At 38.1% G+C, this 26,862-nt stretch overlaps 1 protein-coding gene across 1 annotated transcript in view; it reads right to left on the bottom strand.

The window, feature by feature from the left end:
* Nucleotides 1-26,862, bottom strand: part of TENT4A (terminal nucleotidyltransferase 4A) — a 64,931-nt gene that overhangs the window by 31,883 nt on the left and 6,186 nt on the right. The window contains 9 exon segments of the mRNA XM_086609060.1: nucleotides 4,821-4,947; nucleotides 11,510-11,611; nucleotides 11,614-11,722; nucleotides 12,787-12,845; nucleotides 12,848-12,914; nucleotides 13,646-13,752; nucleotides 15,329-15,453; nucleotides 16,348-16,397; nucleotides 17,884-18,007. Of these exon segments, the coding sequence (XP_086465186.1) occupies nucleotides 4,821-4,947; nucleotides 11,510-11,611; nucleotides 11,614-11,722; nucleotides 12,787-12,845; nucleotides 12,848-12,914; nucleotides 13,646-13,752; nucleotides 15,329-15,453; nucleotides 16,348-16,397; nucleotides 17,884-18,007 (870 nt within the window).

Genomic DNA, 26,862 nt, shown 5'->3' with positions numbered 1-26,862 from the left:
CAGGGGAGGTTTAGATTGGATGTTAGGAAAACTTTCTTCACCAAAAGGGTTGTCAAGCATTGGAACAGGCTGCCCAGGGAAGCGGTGGAGTAACCATCCTCAGAGGTATTTAAAAGACATGCAGATGTGGTGCTTAGGAATATGGTTTAGTGGTGGACTTGGTAGTGTTAGGTTAACAGTTGGACTTAATGATCTTAAAGGTCTCTTCCAACCTAAATGATTCTTTACAAAAAAAAAAATCTAAAACCTTTACCTGTGGATACTAAAAAGCTAGAAGCAGAGAAATTTTCCAGCTGCTGCAGCATCCTGTGAAAGTTTTTTCCCATGCAGGCTAGCTGAGAAACAGTTTGAGGTTTTTGTAAACTAAGACTTTATCTTGCACCTGTAGCTTGTTATGCAGTCTTGTTTATGGCACACTGGGAAAGTTGTTTTGAAATGGGTGTCGTAGCGTTCAGCCAGTCACTCTGGGAGGTGAATGGTCAAGCAATCAATAGCCTTGTCCATTCTTGCGAACCACATTATATATACAGATTTGTAATTAATTAAAGAATGGCGTTTTCTCCTGGACTTGAATTCTATGTCGTTCTTCTCTCCGTCCTCAGTACAACAGCGACATTTACCTGGATAAATACTCTGTGCAGGAAAAGCTGATATTGCCGATACCTCTTAAGAGACAGCATGCGTTCTAGTGACAGCCATCCCACCATTCAAGATGTGAAGCAAAGGAAGGACTGTTCCAGACAACACATTCCTGCTTTCTCTGTCAGCAGATGTAGCACGCAAATTTAACAGTCCCTTTGACAGCTCCCAGAGCTATCTTGGCCAACTAGAGGCAATGCAAACCTAACATACAGAGCTGTCAGCAGTTAGATCAATTGAACTGTACACAAGGAAGACATCAAACGGCTTTCAAGCACAGAGATGGAAAAATTACTTTGTATATGGCCCAGACTATTGTTTTCAAGATTATCACCTGTAAATGATAACTCCAAACACACAGTAGCAAAACTCAGCCAAGGCTTTCTCAAACTCTGAACTCTGGCCTATTGGCATGACAGTTCTTTTCCCTCATCCACCTGCACCATATGACTGATAACAAGAAGGAGGAACCTGTTGCCAACCTGCAACTCTCTGAAAGGTTTCGGAAGTCTTAGTTATACTGGAAAGGCACATCACAGCAGAACCAGTCTTCCATTCCTCATTTCATATGACCTCATCTGCCTCACAAATGTGGCTATGCTGCTGTTTAGAGATGCAGTCTGAGCACACATTTGTGTCTGAACCACATAACAGGCCAACATGTAAGTCAATATCCTGATCTACACATGTGTTAACCTATGGATGCATCTTTGTCACATCTAGACCAGAATAACTTATGGCTGTCAGACAGTATAATACCACTCTCTCCATTCTCCAAGGGTGAACTCCCGCTCCTTCTCTTACTTCTGATTTGCCCATCACACAGACACAAGCTGGATCAACTTTTTGACATGGACAGAAGTGTTGATGTATTTGTTTTCAGTCAGACCACAGAGTTCATCTGACTCACCTTCTGACTGCAGGATTGCTACATCTGGATCCAAGGCAAAAAAGTCAAGAACATACAAATTGAGAAGGAAGAAAGAGGGCAGCTGAGAGGATATAGCCCACACATAGTTAAGCTAGGCAAGGTATAATGTGACATTACACCTTAATATAGAGACCATGGACAGTAGTAACAGATAGTCCACTATTTCAAAGAACATGAATCAATGAGCAAGAGCTTGCTGTCAAACATCTGCTACGGTTTCCTAGGGTTTATCAAGAAACAGAATAAAACTGGGACAATGGTCACTAACTTGAAAATTTGTGTCCAAAGAGGAAGAAAGCCAGTGAAGAGTCTAGAGCACAAGTCTTACAAGGAGCATCTGAGGGAACTGGGGTTGTTTAGCCTGGAGAAAAGGAGGCTGAGGGGAGACCTTGTCACTCTCTACAACTACCTGAAAGGAGGCTGAGGTGTTGATCTCTTCTCCCAAGTAGCAAGTGACAGGACAAGAGAAAACGGCCTCAAGTTGCACCAGGGGAGGTTTAGAATTTCTTCAGGAAAACTTTCCTCACTGAAAGGGTTGTCAAGCATTGGAATAGGCTGCCCAAGGAAGTGGTGGAGTTACCATCCCTGGAGGTATTTAAAAGACATGTAGATGTGGTGCTTAGGGATATGGTTTAGTGGTGGACTTGGCAGTGTTACGTTAACAGTTGGACTTGATCTTAAAGGTCTTTTCCAACCTAAATAATTCTATAAAAATATCACTCCTTACAGACTTCTTTAGTTAGCTCACTTAAGATGACACACTCTTCTCTAGGAACAGGCTATGGCCAAAGACCATACTAAAGCTGTTCAAAGCACATACTGACACTGACACTTAAGCAGGAGCTATCCTGTCCATAACTGTATTTCATAGCTAGACTCATGTCCCCATGGCCCCAAACATTACATAATGAATCATGATTTTCAATCACCTCGGCTGAAGTCACCATACCAAATTTGACCTCAGGTACAAGTTGTTCAGATTCAAAAACGGATTAGTCTCCTCATTTTCCTACTAGGAAAACCCCTGTTCCAAGATGATGGGAACCTGTTTGCTCTAACAAAACCTACTGAGCTGTCTATCAATCTTTCCTGAGTTGTTCTTGAAAGAGGACGGGTGAGACACACTGAGGACAAAACAAAGAATAAACCATTCCACGTAGGGGAAAGCTATCCCCAATTATGACAAAACTGAATAAACTCAAGGCAGCCTGGGGAGTTTCGTCTCCTGCAAGTTCCTACCCTTTCAAAGTGCTCTTCATTTAGTCTCTGTTGATCCTTCTAGTAGAATGCCATACAGCTAGTCACTGATCTTAAAGGGAGCCCACTGTTTACGGTTCAACCTAACACTAACAAGCCTAGAAAAGGGAAAAAACCACATCAGGACAAAGCGCTCCTGGATGGCAAAGATCAGGCCACCAGAAAAGTCTTATACAGAGCCTGGACCACTAACAGGTGGAAGAAAGATCTGAAATACACCTGGATTGCCCAAGCACATCAGTTTTAACTAAAAACTGAGACTGAACATGGACTGCTGCTGAGGATTTGCAACAAACTTGTTACCAAACAGCTCATCATCCACCTACAGATCCTTTGGCATTGACAAGACTGGTGCTGGGGGAACTATTTGCATACAGGATTTTGTTGAATGCTGTTCCTCTTGCAACACCACTCCCTTGACAGAATGGCAAGCCACTGTCATGACAAGTTCTGAGACTCAGACATCACTGGCACAGACAGCTCAGAAACAGCAGAAAGACAGGTCAGGTGTATGACATCCAAACACTGCTGCTGGGACTTCTCCCCAGGGTTTTAAGTTGTGACAAAATTCAAACATTGTCCCAAATACAGTAAGACGTATACATGTGAAGTGCACATACTGATGACATCTGAGGCTTCCATTAAAAGCATTTACAAATATACTCTTTGACAGCTGTAATAAATACAGGTACCTCATAAAAGAATTACTATATTCTTTGGAAAACCACAGAGAAGTTAATGAAGGCCAGGACTCAAGACAAGTAAAACTTCAGGAATCCCTCAGTCTTTCTATCTATACTTATATAAGAATGATGTTTCATTCAGCAACAAGAATTGTCAGCCAGTACACATTAAACAGATACACCTTTAACCTATCTTAAAACAGCAGTCTCAAGTGCCAGCGTGTAACACTATGTACCACTCTTCCTGTATCTCCATGACAGGCACAAGCGCAGCCTCAGTCTTTGTGAATTTAGTACCACAGAAAACCTAGAGATTTAAGGGCACTATTACAATACTGTCAGTTTTAAATCTACAAATGAAAGACTGCATCCACTTTGTGGTAAACTTACTATAGGAGAACTATTTCACCCTATAATGACATTAATGCTGGAAGTTAACGGCTTGACTAGAGTTTGGAATTGTACCTAGATAGTTTATGTGACTTGTTACAGTCATCCCACCCTGAGGTTAGCTGGGGAGCTCAAAGCCATTGGGATTCTAGAGAAGTCTTGGAGAAGAGATGTCCTCTGATCTAGGCCCAATTGTACTGAGGGTTAGAATAACAGACGCTAGAGCAGATACATGAATGAAAATACAACATGGCTGACATGCCTTCATTTCTTTCTCCTCTCCCTTTCAAAAAAACAGAAAACTTGCAAAGGTGAGAGCTGAGAAAGTACTAGCTGTACAGTGTTTCTGTGAAAGACACCAAGAACTGCATTAAAAATGGCACATCTAGAAGTATTCTACTTTTAATGGCAGTTCTGACTTTACAGCTAAACTGAACTGATTCTTTTAATAGCTTAATTACATAAAGCCTTTTAAAACAGCTTATGGGAGCATGTATTAAAGAACTAGGGAAATTTCTAGCCTTGTTGTCTAGTTTTGTGTCTAAACAAGCAATGCAATCACACACATTTCTTTCTGCCATAGTACAGACATACATCATACCAAACATTAAACCACCAAATCTTCCTTTGAAATACTTTAAGCAGAACGTTTGAGGAAAGACCAATTATCTTTTGGCTCCCTTTCATGCTAAGAGAACCTCACACTGGATTCATCCTGGTTTTGTCATGCTATCTCTTCATTTCAATGCTGCACATCGAGGTATTATTCTTTCATACCACTAGGCAGCCTAAATTTCTGGGCAGACTTCAATACAGCCACAGTTAAACAATAAGTAACAATATTCCTTTTATTGATTTAGACCCAAACATTCCTAATTGATTATACAGACAAATGGATATTCAAAAAGTGAACTAATTACCTCTCAGAATCTCTATTTGGATATGATCTTGCAAGTGGTGATACTGCATGGCTAAGAACAATGTAGGCATAATCAAAAACTTGTTTCACTTGCATGGCACCATAAGAACTTCTGCCAACGTCGTTTCCTGAAATAATGTGACAGTCATCAGATCATCTTTTTTAATATCAGTAACCAGAAAATTATTCATACTTAAAGCTCAGAAGCCTTAACTATGCAGCTTAACTCTATTTAAAGTGGTTAGCCCATCCTACTCATATCAGGAACAAATAAGTGCACCTATCTCAATTAAAGCAGTTAAGCTTAGGAATGAAACTTAACATTACGCATTCAATTTATCATTTTTAAAATACCCATGTACCCACGTCTGAAAAACAGAATACACAGATCAGCTTAAAGCTCTTAGAGCTGTCTTAAGAGGGAACCTACCAAGCTTAAAGCATGTCTCACTTACCAGAAGCACTTCTGCAGGCCAAATTCAGCTTAAAATTCCACTTGCGGAACAATATTATCTTCATAGAGCCAGGTATACTTACATCAACCCCTACTTAACCTTATCAAAACTACAAATCAATAAACCAGCTCATACGGATTATTTATCTCCACAGAATAAACTAGTTGTCAAAATCAATCGTCAAGGATTTCAGAAGTTCATACAACATTGTTTTTGATTTAGTGGCACTTCTTGACTGCCTCCTTTAAGCATGAGGGACAGTTATAGCAGAACTCCTTCCAAATCCAGTGTCATGTGTGAGGAACCATAGAAGTTCAGAACATGCTAAAGTTCTGTATCAGTGACAACGTACAAGCATTGGTCTCACATTTGACACCTAGAAAGATCTTGCTATTACTAGCAAGAAGAAACATTTAGGGGTTTTTGTAGATATATTTGGCACCAGACACCAAAGGTTTACTGTCACCACTCAATTTAAGAAACAAAAAGAAAAATTCCTTCAAATTACATGTCTAAAATACAGACTAGATCTTGAGTGGGTAGAAAGCTGTTTACTGTAAAAGTTCCCCCCTTCAAAATGATGCTTGAAATGCTGTGAGGACACTGGAAAAGGATGAACCAGCAAACATGTTTATTTTCAGCTTGAAAACCAGATCAGGTTCCATAAACAGGCCTGAATGAAAAACCTGCTTTGAAAATTGATGGGTAAAAGACAGAATCTATCCTTTGGAGGACTGAATCTAATGAGGTTGAATTTGACTTTAGAGGAACCTTCACTCGCTGAAGTATTTTGTCCAGCAAACCATTAGAGATAAACATGCTGAGGTCTGCCATCCAAGGCAAAAAAAATAAATCACACCACGCACAGCCTTGGCTTTACTACTGGACAACACATTTTAGTCCTTCGAGATTCTCCAATCATAATGCCACTTTAACAGAAAAGCATAATCAATAAAAACAGACTGGAAACGTAAGAGCATTTTTCTTCAGTAATTTATATGGTCAAATAAAAACTGATCAAGAAATACTCCCTGTTTACTGAAGTAACCGAGTATCTTTGTTCTGAATGCACTGCTGCAGTATCCAGCAGCTACCAGGCTGAAAATTACAGAATCCTCTCTAAATGGCACACTTGCAATTGGACTCTATCCTAGCAGAGGCCACCGTGGGCCTAGGAGAGAGAATCTAGGAAGAAACACATTGTAGCTAAGCCCAGAGCTGCACTGCAAAGTAGCAGAGGACTTCACAAAGGACTCGGTCCAAAGGCAGCTGGACAGATAACTAAGGTATTTCAGTGGTCAGGAAATCAGGACACAAAAATGTTGATATTATTGGAAAAACAGTGATTAATTCAGTACAGGTTTTCCAGGCAATAATGCCACCTTCCACATAATGACATGCTAGACATATATATAAAAGAGAATTAAATTGAGGAGCATACAGAAATGGAATATATACAAGTGGCTAAACACATATAATTGCACCTACCACTAAGTTTGAGTCCATCTACAGTTAGACTCAATCTTAAGGGTCTTTTCCAACCTAAGTGATTGTATAAATTCACATAACAGGAATTCAGAATACACACTTGAGCAAATTGCATTACTTTAGCCTATCTGGCACTAAGGCAGCTACATTTGACATCCATCCTGCATGGAGTTACACCAAAATCCATTCACACTGCTGCTTCAAACTGTTGGTTACTCCTTTTCTCAGTTGTTGCTATCTCCACTGTTGTGCCAGCAAAAGAAGTCATAAGCCTTCCCTAATTCACTTACAGCAAAATTAGGCAGTTTAGTTTAAACCACCTACGAAGTTTTGTGAGAGTCTGGCTTGATTGAAGCAGATTTGAGAATAGAGGCAGGATAGCTCATGCCATACCATGCCTAGGTTCCTGGATTGCCTCATTCTGCACCTGTAATAAGTTCATAAAAACGTCTGAATAAGCATGTCTTATTCAATTATACAGTCTGCAGAGCTTCTGACTTGCACTGCAGCTGCAAAGTATGTATGGAAGTCAAAGCTACTACACAAGCTACTGCAAACTGTACCAGTCAAGGCTGTATAGAGGTGGCCCTACCCAACCCAGAAAGCAACGTATTAAAAAAGCCAGAAGATCACATATTTGAATTTGTCATCCTCCATAGATTCTTCTTCTGAGAGATTGTTCTTACTAGCAGATCACTCACATACAGTAAGGGTAACAGAACACTGGAACAGGCTGCCCAGAGAGGTTGTGGAGTCTTCTCTGGAGATGTTCAAAACCCGCCTGGACGCGTTCTTGGGTGATCTGATCTAGGTGGTCCTGCTCCAGCAGGGGGATTGGACTAGATGATCCTTTGAGGTCCCTTCCAATCCCTAAAATTCTGTGATGCTGTGATACCTAGGCATTCTTCTTTCGTCACAATCTCCAGAATGATTAGTTAAAGCACATAACCCAAATGCTCTCACTCTTTAAAAAAAAAAAAATCATACAGACTTCAATCCTCAGATGTACATTAGTAGATAACAATGGTGTGTGATTTCATGTATAATTCAACTCTCATTCTTTCTTACAAAGCATTCATGAGTAAAAAAACATGTCTAAGATTTCCATCAGTCACTATGAGTATTACCACTCTATCAGGTAGCCTTACATTACCTGAAGCAGTTGTAACAACATGGCCTGGAAAGGTACAGGTAAGACCCTCAGCTTCAGTCCATTCACATTAAGCTACGATCTACTAAGTTCCTTTTTGCAACATTCAGCATTAAAAGGATTCTTTCAGATGCTAACTTCAATGTATTTGTGTATTTTTATAAATGCATATGTTTATATACAAACACACATAATGACAAATAGCAGATATTGAAAAGCTGCAATGAGCAACTCTGAGCAGCCACTAAGGCTGGAACATGTAATTCCAATAGCTGCTGCCGATCTCCAATCTCATTACTTCCTGTATTTGTGACCTATCAAGACGCAGAAGCAAGCAACATGAAGCATAATTAGTTCTGCAAGTTAAAGAGTCTATTTTCAAAGAAAACACATTGAATTTAAGGTTAGAACTTCTGTTAGCACCATAGCAATTCTGAACGAAGAACAACCTTTCTCATGAAGGGAGTAGCGCAGGTGGAACTCCAAGTCTTAAACTGCAATTTAGCTACTCTTGACACTGTCAATCTGAACCAAGCTCAAAATCACTCCTGTTCTGAGTATCAGAAATGACTGAAGGACCTTGATAATCATCTGATTCAAAGGGCTTCCCTAACAACCTATTGAATAAATGCCAAGTTTGTTCTACAACCACAGATGAAAGATTTGTCACCTGCAACCAGAGTCATGTCTTCCAAGACAGGATGCTGCTAGACTAACTCCACACAAACTTCTTCTAGGACAATATCATCTACCCTGTTCAAACATGTTCCTATGAACAAACTTCAAGTGCCTGACTTTGCAGTTCTCCTAAATGAATGCTTTCACTTTTCACGCCCCACAGAGAGGACTACAGCTTGGAGAAACTGAAATGGTGGCAGCTACAAGATGTTTATAGAAGGTCTCTTTGATGATGCTAAGGGAAAGATTTTCATCTCATTACGCTAACTCACAATGAATAATCTTAGGCTATGTATGAAGATCAAGTATAAACTACCATTTTAAAATGCATCACTGGCTAGATCAGTTTGACATCTCAAACCCAGGTTTCAACACACTTTCCACTTCAAGTGTATACACCTGACATCTTTGTTGGAATCTTGGTTCTCAAATCACAGAAATTATAATTCTTTAGCATGTGACAATCAGTCTTTGAGAATCTCAGAGGAAACCCTACAGCACCCAGGAGAATTTGAGCAAAACTCACTACAAGCATAACAGCAAGACAATAGGTTGATGCCTGTTCCTTCCAAATCTAGAACTAACAGAAGGTATTGAGCAGATAGAACTCAAGTATCATACCCTTCTGATGACATCATTTATCTGTTAGCCAGCCATCACCATTTCGCACTGAAGAAAAAACAGTTCCTCCAATTTAAAAGAAACTTATCCCACTGAACTTAATCCTGTCCCCTACAAAACTGACTGAAGCTATTCTTAGGAATTATACCTTTTAGTATCCTATTGCTGAACAAGTGTATACTTATAGGAGGCGCTTTTACCCTTAGATGATCTTGAGAAACTGAAAGACTTTTTTTAATCCCTGTATTTTTTGTCTGATTTCTGGATTCAAAGTCTTAACCAGAACTTTAGAGAAAGCTGTGATCAGGCTAAAAAGGATCACTAAAAAGATTAAAAACTTGTGCACACAGTGCAAAACAGGTCTGAGGGAAAAACTCTTCAGCAGCTTACGCCCACTTAAGTCAAGAAACATCTGTGTCCACTCTACCAAAATACTTGTTCTCATCTCCTCCATAGTACTGGCATTGACCCTCATGGTTACGACACTGAATGGATGTGACCACAGAGATGATGACTTGTCAAATGGGCAAGGAATTGAACCCTTGGAATATGGGATTAAGTCTAGATCTAAGGAGACTGTATTTGTGAGATTCAATTCAAAGTGCCTTCCCATATGTTTTACAGTTTTCATCCTGGTTCCATCAGGCAAGTTCTGAAGCTCTGTGGCAGCTGCCAGAAAATACCCCTATGGGACATAGTGGTCAGATAACTTCAAGTTATTGTCAGCTTTCATTTGCCTTGCCAAAACACTCACTCTCCAGTAAGAATTACATTATCTCAGTCCATACACCTCATCTAAAATTTAATTCTTATCAACTCTTTGACAGCATATAGCTAGACATCTTTCTTCTAAACCATAGTTCTTTGCTTCTGCAAGACTTATGCAAGAAGGAACACTTCAGAGCCTCTACTGGACTTGCAATATTTTTCCTCTTCTCTGAAGAGTCATCGAAAAAATTCCAAAGCCTCTTAGCAGCAACTGAAACACTGTGCAGCATATGTAATTTCTTCTCTTTACTGTCCTCCAGTTCTGTTCCTTCCTATCTGTTGAGGACTGAAAGGTTTTTGACTCTTAAAGTGATGTGGCTTATGTTACTAATCAAACAGGTCTTCAGCCAACTAAGTACACAACTACTGAAGGAAATCTCAACAACGCAATGAAAGTTCTGAAAAAATCACACCTATACCTGGCCAAGTGCAAGAGTCATGATGGACATGAACTCAGAGCTACAAACATATCAGTGATACGGTTAGACAAATGAGTATCTTAGCTTGCAACCTGTTCTAGAAAACTATGAACATTCAGCATATCAATTATTTAGAAAGGTGCCAGACTTCAGCTCCTGATCCATGGTATTTGCTTTAAAAGTGCTATACATAAGCAGTCTACCCACAGACGTGACAGTATGGAGTTTGAGTGCCAATTACATTCTAGAAGTACTAATGCTGAAGTCCAAATTAACTGAGAATTGACTTTGTTAAAAAGCTGGTTTTGAATTTCAGCTACTTGTGACAGTCTAAATAGAATCCAAACTGAGTACTATAAGCTCGAAATTTTTTTTAGGAGCTCAGCCAAAATTAATCTTGATTACTTTGAAGGTTACTGAATCAAAACCAAATCTTAAAAAAAAAAATATTTTAAGGCAGTTACTTTCAAAAGTACATGCAACTATAACTGGTATTCTCTAAAGGTCCCTGTGCAGCACAGAAGTCAATTATGCAAACCACTCTTCACACCAACACCATAATACAGCTGCTCCCTTGCTACACATTCACGGATGTACAACCATGTTTCTGTGCAGTCTCTACTGCAATGCCTCGCAGAACAAGTATCTCCTCTGGGGCACTTCTTTCCCATATGGTATGATTTATCGAAATACAGCACCACAGACTGTTGAGGGAAAAACTATACCTTCCATTCTCGTTCTGTTGTAACGAACAACGGAGAGCTCTTTCTACTAACAAACCTCCTATGAGGATTTCCTGGACCTCGTTCTTTCCCTACCCCTCAGCACTATTAAACAATCTTATTATACACTCAAGACAGTTCTGAATCTCCAGTGCATTATGTGTCCGCACTGTTTGTGTGCAATTCAATTTACTCAGGCTATGAATCTCGGGAGACTTCAGTTCCTTATCCCTTAGCCCATCTCCATAACTGTACCTCAACACCAGCAACAGTCTCCTTTCATTGCAGCTTCTTAACTCATTTGACCAGCTTTAGGGACCCTAATGAAAGCTGTAAGAGCACAAGTTGAGCCAGAGCTCTGGAATATTGCAAGAAGTGTACAATCTTACCAGGCAGGAGAGGATCTTCAATACAGAGCATGGATGGTCTGTATCCATTAGTCATGACTTTCATGATTTCTTCTTTGGCAATATAGGCACCTCCATTTTTATTCTAATACCAGTTTTCAAGTAGTTAAAATTCCTTCCATAGAGTTCAAAAAATTCTATCAGAAGCATTCCAAGGTTTTCATCAGCTCTTCTGGCATCAATTCTTGGATGCAGCTGTGACACAGAACAGTTGTTAATTATTAAAATTAATGCTTTTCAGACCATAACACAGTGCAACAAAAGCTCTTATTTAAACAGCTGAGTATAATCTCTTTACACAAGTCTGAATTGAGTCATTAATTCCTCATGTACTTAAACTACTTTCACATAAAACAACAGGGGGCAGTATCTGGAAGCCAAAAAATTCTTTCTTGCCTCCTTTTCCAGCTTTTTTAGGATGAGCAAATTCTTTTCCCTAAGTCAAAAGCAACTAAGTACTGCATACTACATTACAGCTTGTTTAGTAACAGAGTAATACCTGATTTTTCCACAGAAAATCCATCGGTTTTAATGTTTTCAGAAGTGGGGGGGAAATCTATTTATGCCAATTGAAATAGTTCTTTTTTCAATCTTCCCGTATTTTAAGTATATGTAGTATCTATAGTAATATTTCAATTAACCATTATCAGCAGCAGAATATGTAGGTTCTTCCATTATCACAGCTGCTGAGGACACACTAACATTGTACCTCATCATATTCATACAAAGCTTACTGTCACACAAACGTACCGGAAGAAGTTATAACTCATCAGTTATCTACAATATCTGCCACTTCTAAGTATGTCAAAATCTAACCAATATATAATTAAACAACAACTTGACTGTTTGATTTCATAATTTTAATAGACACTGAAATCAACTACTCTGCACATTAAGTATCAGTAGTTTAGGAAGCAAGTGCATCCTGGCAGATTTACAAGAACACCAGTAAGATGATTCAGGTACTGGAATAAACTGCCCAGCAAGATAGCATAATTCACACCACAGGCCCTGGTATAAAAAGCAATGCACAGGCATTCACAAGGGTCCTGCTGCTGTTTCAGTCCGCACAGTGAACAGAAGTTCTTGGAGGTTTGAGAGGCAGGTCCACAGGAGCTGCCAGTGATCAAATACCTAGAGCCTTAACAATAAAGCTGTGCACTGCTAGGGGAGTCTAAAGAAACAGCATCATAACAGGGCATAAGTACAGAAACCAAAACATTTTAAAGAACATAGAAACAAGTAGGGAATAGACTTACCTGCAGGAAACTAATTGCCATTAAAATTAGGCTGTAAGAGCTAATTCCACCAGTAAAACTTCATTCAAGTCCCTCTGAAGGAGGAACTGTTTTAATACTAAAATCAAGTAAGGCAGCAAAGAGTATTTCTGCAAAGCAAAATGAATCTTATCAATAATAATGGCAACATTCCAAAACAAAAAAAGAAACCATGCAATCTCAACACAGGAAGATTCATTTTCTAATACAAAAATGTTATTCAGTAGCATGCTATAAGTGTTTCCACAGAAGAACTGAAACATTTTTTTTTTATTCTAGAAACAGATTAATAGACTTCAACTCTTATTTGATCAAACAGCTTACATATAAAAATTTATTTCCCCTCACAAACAGCAAGATTTTTATATCCTTCTTTAAATGGCAGTGTCACTCATCATAGTCAAAGCTTTCCATCTAAACAGTACTTTTACTGCAGAGCATAAAAGTAAACTTGATTTTAAGTATATAGCTACAGAATAATTGAATTTAGACATTGTTTAGCAAGACAGTATTCATAATCAAGCATCACTTAAACTCAAGTTAAGCAAAACTTGAACAGACTGCTTTAGAAGCAAAGTTAAGTACCTATCTGCAGATTTAGATATGATTGTAGAAGACCTTTCAGCGTACAGGCTTATCCACACAAACACCTAGCACTCAAAGGCAAACACTGAATAGATACCAGCAGAAAATAAATTAAAATATCTATGTTTGATTAGTATTAAAGAAAATAGTCTTCAGCAATAAATTTTCAAAAGTCTTAAGCTATACAAAAAAAAGGTTAGTTAATCATCTAGCACATCCTTGGTAAGTAGTATAACATTCATTAAAAGGCTGATACCTTCATGTATTCCTTGATAAATCGAGCTGCCTTCACACCAGTTTCTACATTAAAACTGATATCAACTTTCACTTCTGTCTCCTGGTCAGTAAGTTTATTATTGGTACCTGAAAAGATTAAAACAAGGTTTTATGAATCTCCAGAAATGCAACACTGGTGCAATTCTCCAGCTTACTCACTTAAGACCACATGGATACTACCAGTCCAAATGAATGCAACTATCAGACAGGAAATGTATTTTTGAGAAAGGTAACATCCTAACTTGACTGACAAGCGCATGCTTTTTAGCGAGGTGATTAAAAACACAGGCATGTATGATCACACTAACTTATGATCACTCATGTGCTCTCCCACAGCTATTAGGTATCTGCTTTCCTAGCTGCAACATCAGTGTTTTGTAAGACAACCAATTTACTTAATTTAATGACTCACTGCTGTTAAAAAGAGACATTCTACTCGCATTCTCTCCCCAACCTGTGGAACTGCATTCATCTGACCCAGCACTGCACCATTCACTTGCTAAACCAACAGAAGACTAGCCTAGCAGAAAAAAATAAAGCACTGCCTGTTGGTTTATAAGGCTGAACCAGTTCAATGCAGAGTTAAACAAAAGCCCGAAGGGATAAAAGCAAAGCAGGAGTAGCAACACTTCCTCTTCTGGCAGCAATAAATTATTAAAGAACTACTGAATATGCAGTTCAGTCTCACACCACCACCCTGAAGGCAGCATCCTACAAAATCATCTTATAATCGTAATCTAAAGTTCAGCTGATAAATTTAAAATAAATGTTAACTTCTTGTATTTTTAATCTGAAATGGAAAACAAAAAAGAGCAGAAGTATACCATCATTTTATACCAACAGCAGATGGAATAAAATAAGAAAGGGTAGTAAAATTGCTAAGTCTATCACCATTTTCATTACTAACTGGTATCATAAATTCTCAAAATCCCACTCATTCTCAGGTAAACCAAGATTACCAGAGCTACTGTTACATATTGCTACTCCAACAGAAGCCATAGGAATCTTTTGGACCTAAACCAGTCATTCTACTTCAGAGACCACAAAACATAACAGCTTGCTACCAGAAGTTTTGAATACTCTGCTTATCTCCTGGACAAAACACCACTTGCTCACTAACATAAAATTCTCATACTTTTAAGTTTTAGCATATTCAATGTGATCCATTAGGCTACAAACAGATGCAAAAGATACCACAGATCAGCTTCACAAATTAAATAAAGCTCTTAAGTAGCATATTTTGGAAGGAAAAACAAATGTTAGGTTTGGAACACTTCGCTATGCCATCAGAAACAAGACAATCTGAAAATCAGGGTTTCCAGCTAGACAGCTCTAGTTACTGGCCTCTGGCTAAACAAAGTCTTCTCAGTGGAAAAACATTATACAAATAGTTAACTATTTTACTAATATTTTGCAAATACTGACTTTCAGATCTTTACTGACAACATAAGTATGAAGTATGTCCTTCCAGCAAATATAGTACACAGAATTACCATTGCCTGTGTGCTATTGCTAAAACACATACAGATTCTACTAAAATCCTGCACAGACAAAACATTGTGCTTAAGACAATACAATTTGCTTCATGGATTAAGAACACTATTTATCATCAACATCTTAACGGGTCTGAAAGCTTTTCAGTTCAGTATTCAAAGACTATTACTTACTGTAGCTTTATCAAGTACTTTAATGGAATATGGCTCAGCCACATTGTGTTTTCTTAGTGCTTGCTCCAGCAGCTGTAAAGGGGGCCGTTCCCATTTCCCAAAAACAACTAGATCAATATCACTAGACAAAAAGAACACAGTATGAGATCCATTAAGTCTAAAGCATAATATTCCACCAAAAAAAGGGTAAAATTGGGATTCTACATATTACGAGTCCTCCAGGGTGATCATTTAGCAACTTTTAATCTAGGCTCCAAACAAGCTTCATTACGGAATGTTAAGTAAGAGATGGTCTAGTGTGCTTTAGGACCCAAAGCAGTATTCTAGTTTCTTGCTTCCTGTTCTCTGAGGAGTTCTTTGAGCTTCTCTCCCTTTTACCTTTCTTGCACCCTCCCCTCTGACTTCCACAGCCCAATCCCATCCCTCATCTACAGGGATGACAGGCACATTAATAGTTCAAACATAAAAATTCCAGTGCTTTCCTAGTGAAAATTTAATTGATGTAAAGACAACAGTCTTCAAGACACAGCTACACAGGTTTTCCACATTCATCTATTGAACCATTAAGTGATACAAAACATTGAATTAAATAAGGCATTTTGTTTAAAAAAAACAGGAAAAATACAGCTGTGACGACTCCTCTGACTTTGCACAGTAACTCTGTTATAAGAGACACATTCTCGGTAATTCACCTTATTTAACAAAACACAATCTTTACACAGGAAATACTAAACATTCAATTTCACTGTATTGTGAAAATAAAGAACGAAAGACTAACCCAGACATAAGGAAGAAAAGCTAATTCACCAAAGGTCAGTACCTAGAGCAGTACAATGACCTATCAAATATGTATCTCAAATCTGTAAGTTCAAAAGCTCTTCCCTTTGTCACATGGGACATTAGGCAAAAGTTTTACTGTAAGTTTGATAGCTTTACACATTCCAGCCTAAACTCCCCTTTGAAATTTACCATTACTCTAAAAGAAGACAAGCTCTTATATAAAAGTAAATATCACTTACCTAGTTGAAGATAAAGCCCTGTACTAAAGCTGCCAAATATCTGGACCTGAAAAAAACCCACATCAGTGAAATATCTTGTAATAATGAATGCTCACTTCATTTTACTTTCACAAGACTTAAGATTTTTCTGGATCTGTTAAAGATATAGCCCAGTAAAAAAGTTATTGAGCTTACTTTACTACATACTCTGTTAAGCCTGTACAAATACACTTTCTCTTACAGATGCAACTTTAGAGAAAACTGTTTTTTTTCTAACAAGAAATTACTACCAATCCTGCTAGCAGCAGAGCACAAACTTTGAAACAAGTCCCTTCCACTATTTATTTCCAGTTCAACAGAAGTATAAGCTGTTATACATTTCCTTCTTTCCTCACAAGACAGCTTTCCTGAAATTGGAAGAGTTTAAGGGAAACATTTTTCCAAATGTTTAGGCTTAAAAAACAGCACAAGCATCTAAACATATAATTCAGATAAACACGAATACTCCAGATTTTACTGTAAGGATGACTATGAAATTGTGGTAGCTGTGTGTGGAAAATAAGGCATGATGAAGAGACATTCACACTCCACGTCAAATACTTTTAGTATGCTTCCAATCTAGAGAATTGAGACGTTCTTCCTGCTCTGCTACATCAGACCACAATACACAAGTTCACTTCTTTGAAGTGACCTATGAAAAGGCTGGGCAACACTGGGTCATTTCAGTTTTTATATCTGTTCCCACAAGCTAGAAAAATGTTATTACTAAGAAAAATCACAGATGAGGATGAAGTAGATGAGCTTTACAGTATCTCCAGTTCAGTACTGTAGCCACAGCCCCCGCTCTTCATCGTGGAAGGCTATGAAATCACAGTGGTCTGAAACGTTTTTCTGCTTGTTAATGACAATACGACTGTTTGGTAATCAGAAAAGTGATGCTAGAGATACAGTTTACTCTCCATTCTTTTTGGATGTTTTTTCTTTGGAGGAAACTTACTCTTTGGGTAATAAAGGATTTGAAAATACAACAACTTGGTTGCAAGATATCTCAGGAAGTCAAGTCCAATTTTCCCACTAAATCAGAGCTAAAGTAATTACCTGAATGTCAAATTTGTAAAGAGTCTAAAAAAATCTGGAGTTTTTAATTGTTCTTTTGTAAAATACTTGCACAGAATCAGGACTCCTTGCAGAAATGGATACACGAGTAGTCAGTCTCACTTTAACGTTCAAAATGAAGTTATGCAGAGACAATCAATTTAATAAGCTTTTACTTTAAGAATGCACTTCTTAAAGTGGACAGTTCTTCACATCTTCAGTTCTCAAAACGAAAAAATTATCAGTAGCCTTCATTAATCTGAAATCGAGGCTTTAAATTTCCTCCACTTTTTAAAATAAACTGCCAAGTACTGCAAGAGCTGTGACATTAAGTCAATTGCCTTAAGTTTGAAGTCTTATCTGTTCATTTCTAAAACACAGAAAGATAATAGCAAGGTTAAGTGAACAGAGCTCTACAATTTACTAGAGAAGCAAATCAACACTTAAATTACACTCACATCAGCTGTAGGCCAAAGATCTTTGATGACTGTTTCTATTCTTTTCACCACTTCTCTTCTCATAGCTGCTTCTTCAGGACGAGGGGACATGAAGTCATAGAAGTCAATTATTTCTTCATGTAGTCTAAAGGAAGAAAGTAACATCAGTTATAATGACAATTTAACTGTTACAATACATTTCAACAGAAATAGGCCATAGGCTTTATTTGATATTATCATTTAACCAAAATCAGCAGTGCTTTCAAGAAAGGTGAATGCCACAACAATTAGGCTCTCATATAGAAAACTGGACAGTCTGGGATCTGAGATAGATAAATTCACACTTGACTTTCAGCACCTCTCAGTAATCTCAACAATACCTACACATCAGCCCTCATCACATACCTAAATGCTAAAGATGTCAAAAGACACAGAACGCAAACACTAGTAGACGTTCATTAACCTTCTTACTGGCTCAACAGTGAAAGTCAAATTCAATTCCTGATTACCAAGACTACTTTCTTTAAAACAAAGTATAGTTTTAAAAACTACGCAATGATCCAAATCTGAAGCAGCACAAGAACAGCTAAAATCTTTAAGCAGGTTTTTTCTTCCAGGAGTTCGTTCCACTGTGTATGCAGAAGTTTACACAAACTTGGAAACAGGCCACTAGCACTAATGAGTCTGAAAAGGTTCACTTTCACAAACAGGGACTCCTGTGACCACTCAAGCCTTTTATCAGCCGTTCATTCATATAGGAAGTCACCTTCCAACTGAACTACTCAAAGTGAGAAGTGTTAAGTAAAGTACATTAATACCAGTGTTACATGAGGAGTTCTGGCACCGGATTTTTATACACCTGTTAAGTTCTTTTGTTTCCTGTCTCCCAATATAGAACACTCATTGCCAAATCTGAAAGATCAATTTGAGTTTTCAGGTTAATGTCATGTTTGCTTTCAATGGAAAAGCATCAAGCCATGCAAAAGAAAAACAAAAGAAATGTGAATAACTACTGCCTGTGTTATCTTACAAAAACATATTTTGATGTTGACATATTTCTAAGATTTCTCTCTAACTCAAGAAACAAATTCAGTATTGTAGTGAAATCCAACTATTGTCTCCTCAAAAAAAAAAATCACTCAATCCTTAAACATACTTAGCCTTACAAACGGAAAAACTGTACACATCCCTAGTAGAACTCTTAACTCTTTCCCTAAGAGCTTTGCAACTCATTTTACTGGAGAATTCTCACTCTATCAGATAGCCTCCAACAGACCATATGCCCAATTTTTAAGTGTCAGGATTCCTTTCCATACACAAAGACATGTTAGCAGCAAAGCACAAACATACTTCTTAAAGCATACTTATTTACAATTACTGTTTGCCCTTTCTCTTATCTTAAACTGGACCTGGATCCACAAGTGAACACTTAACTACGAAGCAGACTTATCGACTAAACATTTCAATTTGTTGATCAATCTACTTGATTTCAAAACTTCAGAGCAAGACAAAAGACAAACTAACATGCTCCTATTTTATTTCTAGAAAGTACCTGTTGTTTTTTTTCCCTTTCCAAGATGACAAGACTAATGAAGAAAATATTAACAGCAGCAGGACCAAACTAGAGACTTCCCATTGTCTGTTCATAAAAAGCAGCAATAGGCAGACACAGGGTGAAAGCAAAAGACAAAACAGCTATCAAACTCCCTTGCAGCAATCCTTCCAAGCCTCCAGTAATTTCATTGGCATACTTTTGGGGTGGATCCCAACCATAACAGATATTAGCTGACTCTTCCATGTCTTTTTAGTCCATTTATTGCTTTTGTAATTCATGGGCGTTCTATTAGAATTTAAGTATGCAGCAGAACAAATAAGCGTTTTATTTTAAACTGTTGTCTGTTCACAATTTTATCTGATGCTTTTTTTTTTTTTTGGGGGGGGGGGGGGGGGGGGTGGGGAAGTTATTACTGGCAGTTCATCTCCAAACATAACATTTCTCAGGCTCTCGATTCATATCCACTTGTCTTTATCAACCAGCTCCTTTTCAAGCAAGCAATCCTCAGCTGTTTTTCTCTCCTTACACAGGAGCAGGTCCAAATTTTGATCACTGCTAGCCTTCTTCAGCTTGTTTTTGGTTGCGCCATGTTTTCTGACAGGTGGCTAGAAATGCACACAGTCATTATGGCCATAATTACACCATTCAGTCCATGACACACACCTGTTTTCATTTTGTGTCCATGTCTTTGCAAAGATTGCTGCTAACTGCTACTTGAGGATATCTGAGCATACAGCTGCTCTTTAAAAGAAACCATTACGAAGGAGCTTCAAGGTGTTTCCTGAACAAGAACCACCAACTAGCTGCTCTTTAAAAGAAACCATTACGAAGGAGCTTCAAGGTGTTTCCTGAACAAGAACCACCAACTTCAAGCCCACCCACCAGGTATATTCGGCCCTGAATTATTTCTCTTTAGATTCATGATTCCATATTTACTAGAATTTAATTTTACACCCATAATGAACAATGAACTCCCATTGCAACTGTCTGCAGTCAGTTCTAGCTTTCTATTATCCATTCTATCCTTTTCTCATCCATTTCTTCCCTCCAGATATTTATGAACACATCGAACAATAGAGTCTTGAGTAATTCCACTGGTAGCCTTCCCTTATTATAAAGTAAATAATTTATTATTTCCTTGGTTACTTCTAAGCACTTAACCCACAAGCCCAGCAAACCTGTGACTCTTCAGCTTTTACAAAGTCTTCAAACAAGAATCTCAGAAACATTCTTCTGAAAAAAAAAACGAACAGTTCTGTGTTATCAGACCGACCACACGAATAAGGATTAACAATGAATCCTTTAAGGAAAAGAGACCTGTGAGACACAACTACCTTTATCAAAGCATGCACTAGCCCCTTTCTTTATTGTTACTCACACAAAAAAGTTCTGTCTTGTTATGGTATCAATCCCATCCAACCACTCTAGGAGATCCAGGCATTCCTGAAAAAAATGCGTTTACACTAGCCATCCCATATTAGGGATGGAGGAGAATAGAAGGGGTGTCAGTTCCCCTACATGCTGCAGCCTCTACCATACACAGTGCAGCCTTTCAAAAGCAGCCCCTGGTGTGTCAGCAAGGTCAGAAAAACAGCAAGCACACAAGCACTCTCACTTTAATGCCCCACTGAGCCTCTGTTCAGATGGTTAACAGTGTCGCAATTCTTAATTGTATGATGAAAGACTCAAAAGAACACCACCCACCACTAGTCCACATTTCCTTCCCTGATCTACCTTCTAAGCAGTCAGCTCCCTACTTTCTACCTTGCACTGGCAAGGCAGCACTTCCATTTAATGCTTCAGTTTGCAGGAGACAACAGCACAAGAGCCAGATAATCAAAACTCATTTAAAGTTCAAACCATACGCTGTGGTTTCATGGTTAAAGTTCCTCTGGAACTCTTCAGCATGTACCACCAGATATGGCTGTACAATAGCATCATTCCACTGATGGATTTAAACACTCCTTACTGAAATTTAAAATGACAGCTGCCTGGAGTCAAAGAAAGTTCTGGTGAGAAGTCTCTTAAGCTCTTCTCTGACAAAAAGGAATGCAATTAATGCACTTAGTTTTTACTACATTATCTGACTTCTCCTGGGTGCTCTTTCATATCCCTCTTTCTATGAGCCTCAGTGACTCTGCCAAGCCTCTTGCTTTTGACGTGCAAGGTTTCCAGCTTTTAATTCACTTCACAAACCAGTTCTCAAACCCTCTGTCTTAACAGACTTCTATTTTGTTCGCTTTTTCCAGTTTTCCTTAATTCAACAGCTTCTACAGAATTTTCAAGCATTTTACCCTTTTGACTTCCGCTTGACGAAGGTTCTCAAAACTGAGATGTCTTTTTAAAATTTAAAATTACTGTAGTTTACATTTTTCTAAACTTCTTTGCTCAGACAAGGTTACTGGAACACATTCACAAAAACCAGCTCTGATACACATAAAACAAATGCTCTATGCTGCTCAGAATTAATCTCAGAGTAACTTCTCTACTAAATGAAGGAATAATTTGTGTCTGAAAAAAAAGATCACAACAGGATATTCACCCGGCCAATATAGGGATAGTTTTCAATTAGAGTATTTTGTCCATGTAGCCTCTGATCTTCATAAACACTTGTTACCTCTTACGTCAGGACTGTGACAGTATCTTAACCATTAGGAAAAGAATTTCAGTCTGCAGCACATTATGTACACGCAGACATAAGTAACAGCTTAACTTTTTTTTAAAAAAATAGAACTTCCTTCAACATATAGCACGAGTCAATTTTCTCAATCTCTTCTTTCTGGCTTCTTAACGAATTCTGGGCTCCAGCAGCATCCCAGCACCTAGCTATCTTCCGTCATATTTTAAGATGCCTATTATACTACTTTCCTAGTAAAGATAGGCATTTAATTGACTTTTTCACAAGGCAATTGCACTATATTTATAGAAACACTGGGAATGAAACTTGTTGGTGAGATATAACTGTACTCTTAATGCAAGATGGAAAAGATTAGAAGGCAGGGATGCAGAAGAGAGGCTACTTGTACTTGCTACACTATTCAGCTTGCTAATTGTAACAGCCTGGAGGAACCTACCATCCACTAATGCTATTACTGCGCTAAGCACAGTAAACATCTGCTGCTTACAGGCTGGACTATGCAACAGAATTGACACCTTTTGTTTACCAAAAATTCATCCCTTCTACTGTTACAGGAAAGGCAGACGCACTTCTAGTCTTCAGGTTAAAATACTCAGGAGATTCTCAGACTTGTCTAATATTTTCCCTTAAAGGCAAGTTTCTAAGAAAGGAGATCCTTTACTCATCATTTACTATATCTACAACTATTATTACATGTAACATTGACTTGTTATCTCAAGGGCTAACTTCAATGCAGTGAAATGGAATTCTCAAGCAGCATCAACAAACTAGAAGGTGAATGAAAAGCTACAGAGACTTTGTTCCTTCAAGTAAGCATCCTGTTTCTTTTCAACATCATGTCTACACTACTAAACACACTAATTTATTCTAAAGGAACAGATAGAAACATGACTGCATCGTTTACGTGGAACAACTGATTCTTTTTAAAAACACACTCATTCTAGTAAGTAAAGATTATTTTTCTAACTGGAAAGTCTAACACATCAGTCAAGAATCCTTATAAAAGGAAAGAAGAGAAGCCACAGTTAAAGCATGTGGGTGTAACTCTAGGAGTCAGTAGGAAAGGGAGGTAAAGAAGCAGGGAGGCATACACAGCATTTCAACAGCAGCTTTGTCAAAATAAAGGTTACAAATAATACGATACATTCTTCCAATGAAGTGTGAACTCTTAAATGTGCCTGAGGACTTCACTGTCTCAAGACTGAATGGTGAACGGCGCAGCAGTCACTGCACGTATTTCAGAAATCTGCTGAAATACATACCTTCACCTACAACTACTGCAAAGCACAATTGCATTACCATGGAGACGTAAGTGAAAACTTACACTACAACAATCAAACGCATTCAACAGTTGACATCTGCGTTACCGTTTAAAATTCAGGAACGCAGTTTAGTGAAATAAAGAAGAATATATACAGATAATGAAATCAACAGCATATCCTGAGACACAGACTTTTTCCAGTATGATTTAAGATTAAGATAAAAGTAGCAAAAGTAGAGCTATGACAGAGGAGACAAACTTAGAATTCTTCTCTTCCCACCCCACTCACAACACCCATCAGGCGCCTTCACTTTTGTATACCAGTCCTCCTCACTACCAGTAACACTCAAGTAACAGCCCTCTGTGCCCTGTGCAATGTTCTAGACTTACCAATGAGAGAAACCATGAAAACATAGTGCTACATTCACAGACTGTACTGCCGCACCAAATTAGTCTCATGATTAATTTTGACAGCAATTATCTTGTCATTGTAATTGTATGGAAGGCAGCAAACTCAAAGACTGGCAGAATAAAAAAAAATAAATCTCAACTATATAGAACTTGCAAATCAGCTGTGAAATGTTTTACAGGTAGGTATCTTAAACACTAGAAAATAAGAATCAAGCTTACTTTGCAAGTTAGCTAATAAGGAGAGAATGGAAGAAAAAAGGTACTGTTTTTCTCAGCCACAGAACAAAGAGGGTAGTTTATAAAATATATTGTAACTTTTCCCTAATAGATCATATTGTTCATAGCTCTTCTCCAAGCTTTCTCTTCACCCCACACTCTCGCAAGTTAGAGCCAGTCATAATTTTAGATTGACTTTCTTACCAATTAAATTCTACCTCATAGAAGCACTTGACAGTTCACACACTCAAGAAACAGAGCTCGCTAGACTGATTTACACTGCAAATTTCCAGACTTGAGTTTTGTTTGCGTTTTGGAAGAGAAAAATAATCAGAAACTAATCTATTTTTACAAAGTATGTCAATCCAATAAGACTCAACCAATTACCTCATTAATGGCCGGATATACTTTGAAAAATCTGCATTATAAAAATCTAGAAAAGAAACTGATCTATATCTCCAAATTAATACTTGGCAAAACAGATCTGCTACATAAGCTTCTGAATCATTGTACGTTACTCCTGACTTAGGCTGCTGGACTTCACCACCAACACCAAGAAAACATCGCATAATTATTTTGTTGCATCAGTGAAGGAGCATACCATATGTTAAACCTTGGAACTGAATCAGCAAGCTTTGCTATGCCAATAAATAGAACCGCTAAACATTGAAATTCCTGTCTTAATACTATTCTTTTCCAAATACCCAAAGACAGCCAGTGATTAACATCCCAGACAAGTCAGAAAGGTTGCAACAGCAGAAACACATTACCGATGAAAGACTAATGCTCATGTAAGATCAGGTATGCATTACACCAGGTTAACTACTGAAACGTTTAAGAGGAGAAGCAAGTCTTGACACAATCTCAAGCAGCAGAGTCTAATTCAAAACACATCCAAAGCACCAGCAGCAGCAAATCCTGCAAATTCAAAGTCAATATCTCTGCTAGCTAGAAAAGCCTTTTTTCTGGATTTAAGTACTACTGCAGCTCACCATAAAAAAAGGAAGCCTCTTAATTTAAGAATCTCAACCAAAAGAATAGGGTGTTCAAAGACTATTAAAGATACCACACTGGTTGTTTAGCAAAAGCATGCATCACTGATCAGATTTTCAGGAAAAAAGAGCTTGTACTACCTTGTCACAGGATTCCATCAGAAGATGTCTTCAGAAACCCTGAAGTCATGTACAAAGCAGGAAAAGAGGATTGGAAGATTAAGGATATCAAAAAGGATATGAGGAACAAGTTAACAAGATGCAAACCTATGCTTAAGAAAGGATAAACTAGCTCAGGAGCCCAAAAACCTGCTTCTGTTAAGTGAATTAAGTGATCAGAACAGAGAAAGGTATGTGATCTCAATGCATGACAAGCAGAGAAGCCAGTATATTTATTCTATTTTTTTTTTTTAATCCCTCAGAGGTTTCCTTGATCCCTAACGATACAGGAAGAACTTGTCCCAAACTGACTTTTTAGTACAAAATACTTCACAGTAAAATCCAATCCTGGTAATCTGGTATTCACAAAAAGCAGCACTTACATGATACTGTATTTGTATCAGAAGAACATTAAGCAGCAATCTTTTTTAATTCGGAAGCATTCATTTTGACATTCATAACAGTCAAACTAGTCAAAAGTAGAATCAATGAAACACACCAATAGTTATGACTATATCAAGATGTCAACATAGCCCTCATAAATGGAAGTAGCGTCTTAAAGAAAACCAGTAGGAATTAACTTGCAAGAATCAGTGGACCACAAAGGAAATCTTGTTATCTACTGGGATTTCCAAACAGCATTTGATGATGGTCCCTCATGTCCTTATGAAGACTTACTATGAAACTAAGCTGACACAGGACAAGAGAGAAGACCTTCATGCAGAACAGTTTTAAACAGAAAACAAGCAACTGGAACTCTTAGTTTCCATATTGAAGTAAGTGTCAACATCCTCCTAAGTGATCCAGCAAGGGAACAAACAGTAAAGCAGAAAAGTCTGAGGCTGCAAGGTTATCTAGAATAAGCCAGCTCAAGAATTGCAGTGGACTTTAAAATACAGGCTGCACAATGAAGGAGGCAGAATTTGTGTTAGGATAAATATAAGCACAGAGGCATATGAAAACATGCAATGAGGGACTCTGCACTGACTTTAAACACTGAGAATTAAGATCTTGAACTAAGAATTCTGTTAAAAGGTCTGTTCAATAACTCAGTAGTCAAAAAGAACAGGCAAGTACCATGCTAATAATCAGAAAACAAAGTACAAGATAGAACAAGATAGTCCAACAAGAATATTGTGACACTATCACACACAGGCGGTTCATCCAAGTCCCAAAGATATAACAGAACTGTAAAGCATACAGAGGTGATAAACAGCTAAAGGCAGGAAACAGCTTCAATAGAAGGAATGATTAAACAGAAAACAGACAACTGGCAGGTGATTCAATTTTTGCCTTCTCTCTTTCAAGTCAGCTGCAAAGAGCACACAAGGGACTGCCTCAATGTCCAGACCTGTGGCTGGCAGCAACTACAACCCAGGGTTTTTTGTCCTGAGGCTGTCGCTAGGATTTTTACATAATGTAGAGCTTAACTGAGGAACACCTGGCCACAGGACACTGGTATCCCAGAAGCTCATACCAGCTCAAGATGAGATGACACAAATTCGTACATAAAATCCATAATAAGTTTAACAATGTACTGCCTGTAGCCCAAGTAGTCCAAGAACCATAGATCATTTAAATCTGGGAGATTATTCTAGGAAATATCACCACAGGCTCATGTTGATATATTCTTCTCCCAACATTTGGCAATAGCCTTTAATGGTCTCACCCGGTACAGCTGTTTATGTTCTTAGAGCCAATTATCTACACTGCCAAAGCCTAACAACTGTGAAAGCATCATGAAGCTGATGCCAGGATTAAACTGCTC

Source organism: Tauraco erythrolophus, chromosome 3 (genome assembly GCF_009769465.1).
Source record: "Tauraco erythrolophus isolate bTauEry1 chromosome 3, bTauEry1.pri, whole genome shotgun sequence".
NCBI lineage: Eukaryota > Metazoa > Chordata > Aves > Musophagiformes > Musophagidae > Tauraco > Tauraco erythrolophus.
Note: the sequence above shows the minus strand (reverse complement) of the source record. Positions and strands in the feature narration are given on the sequence as shown.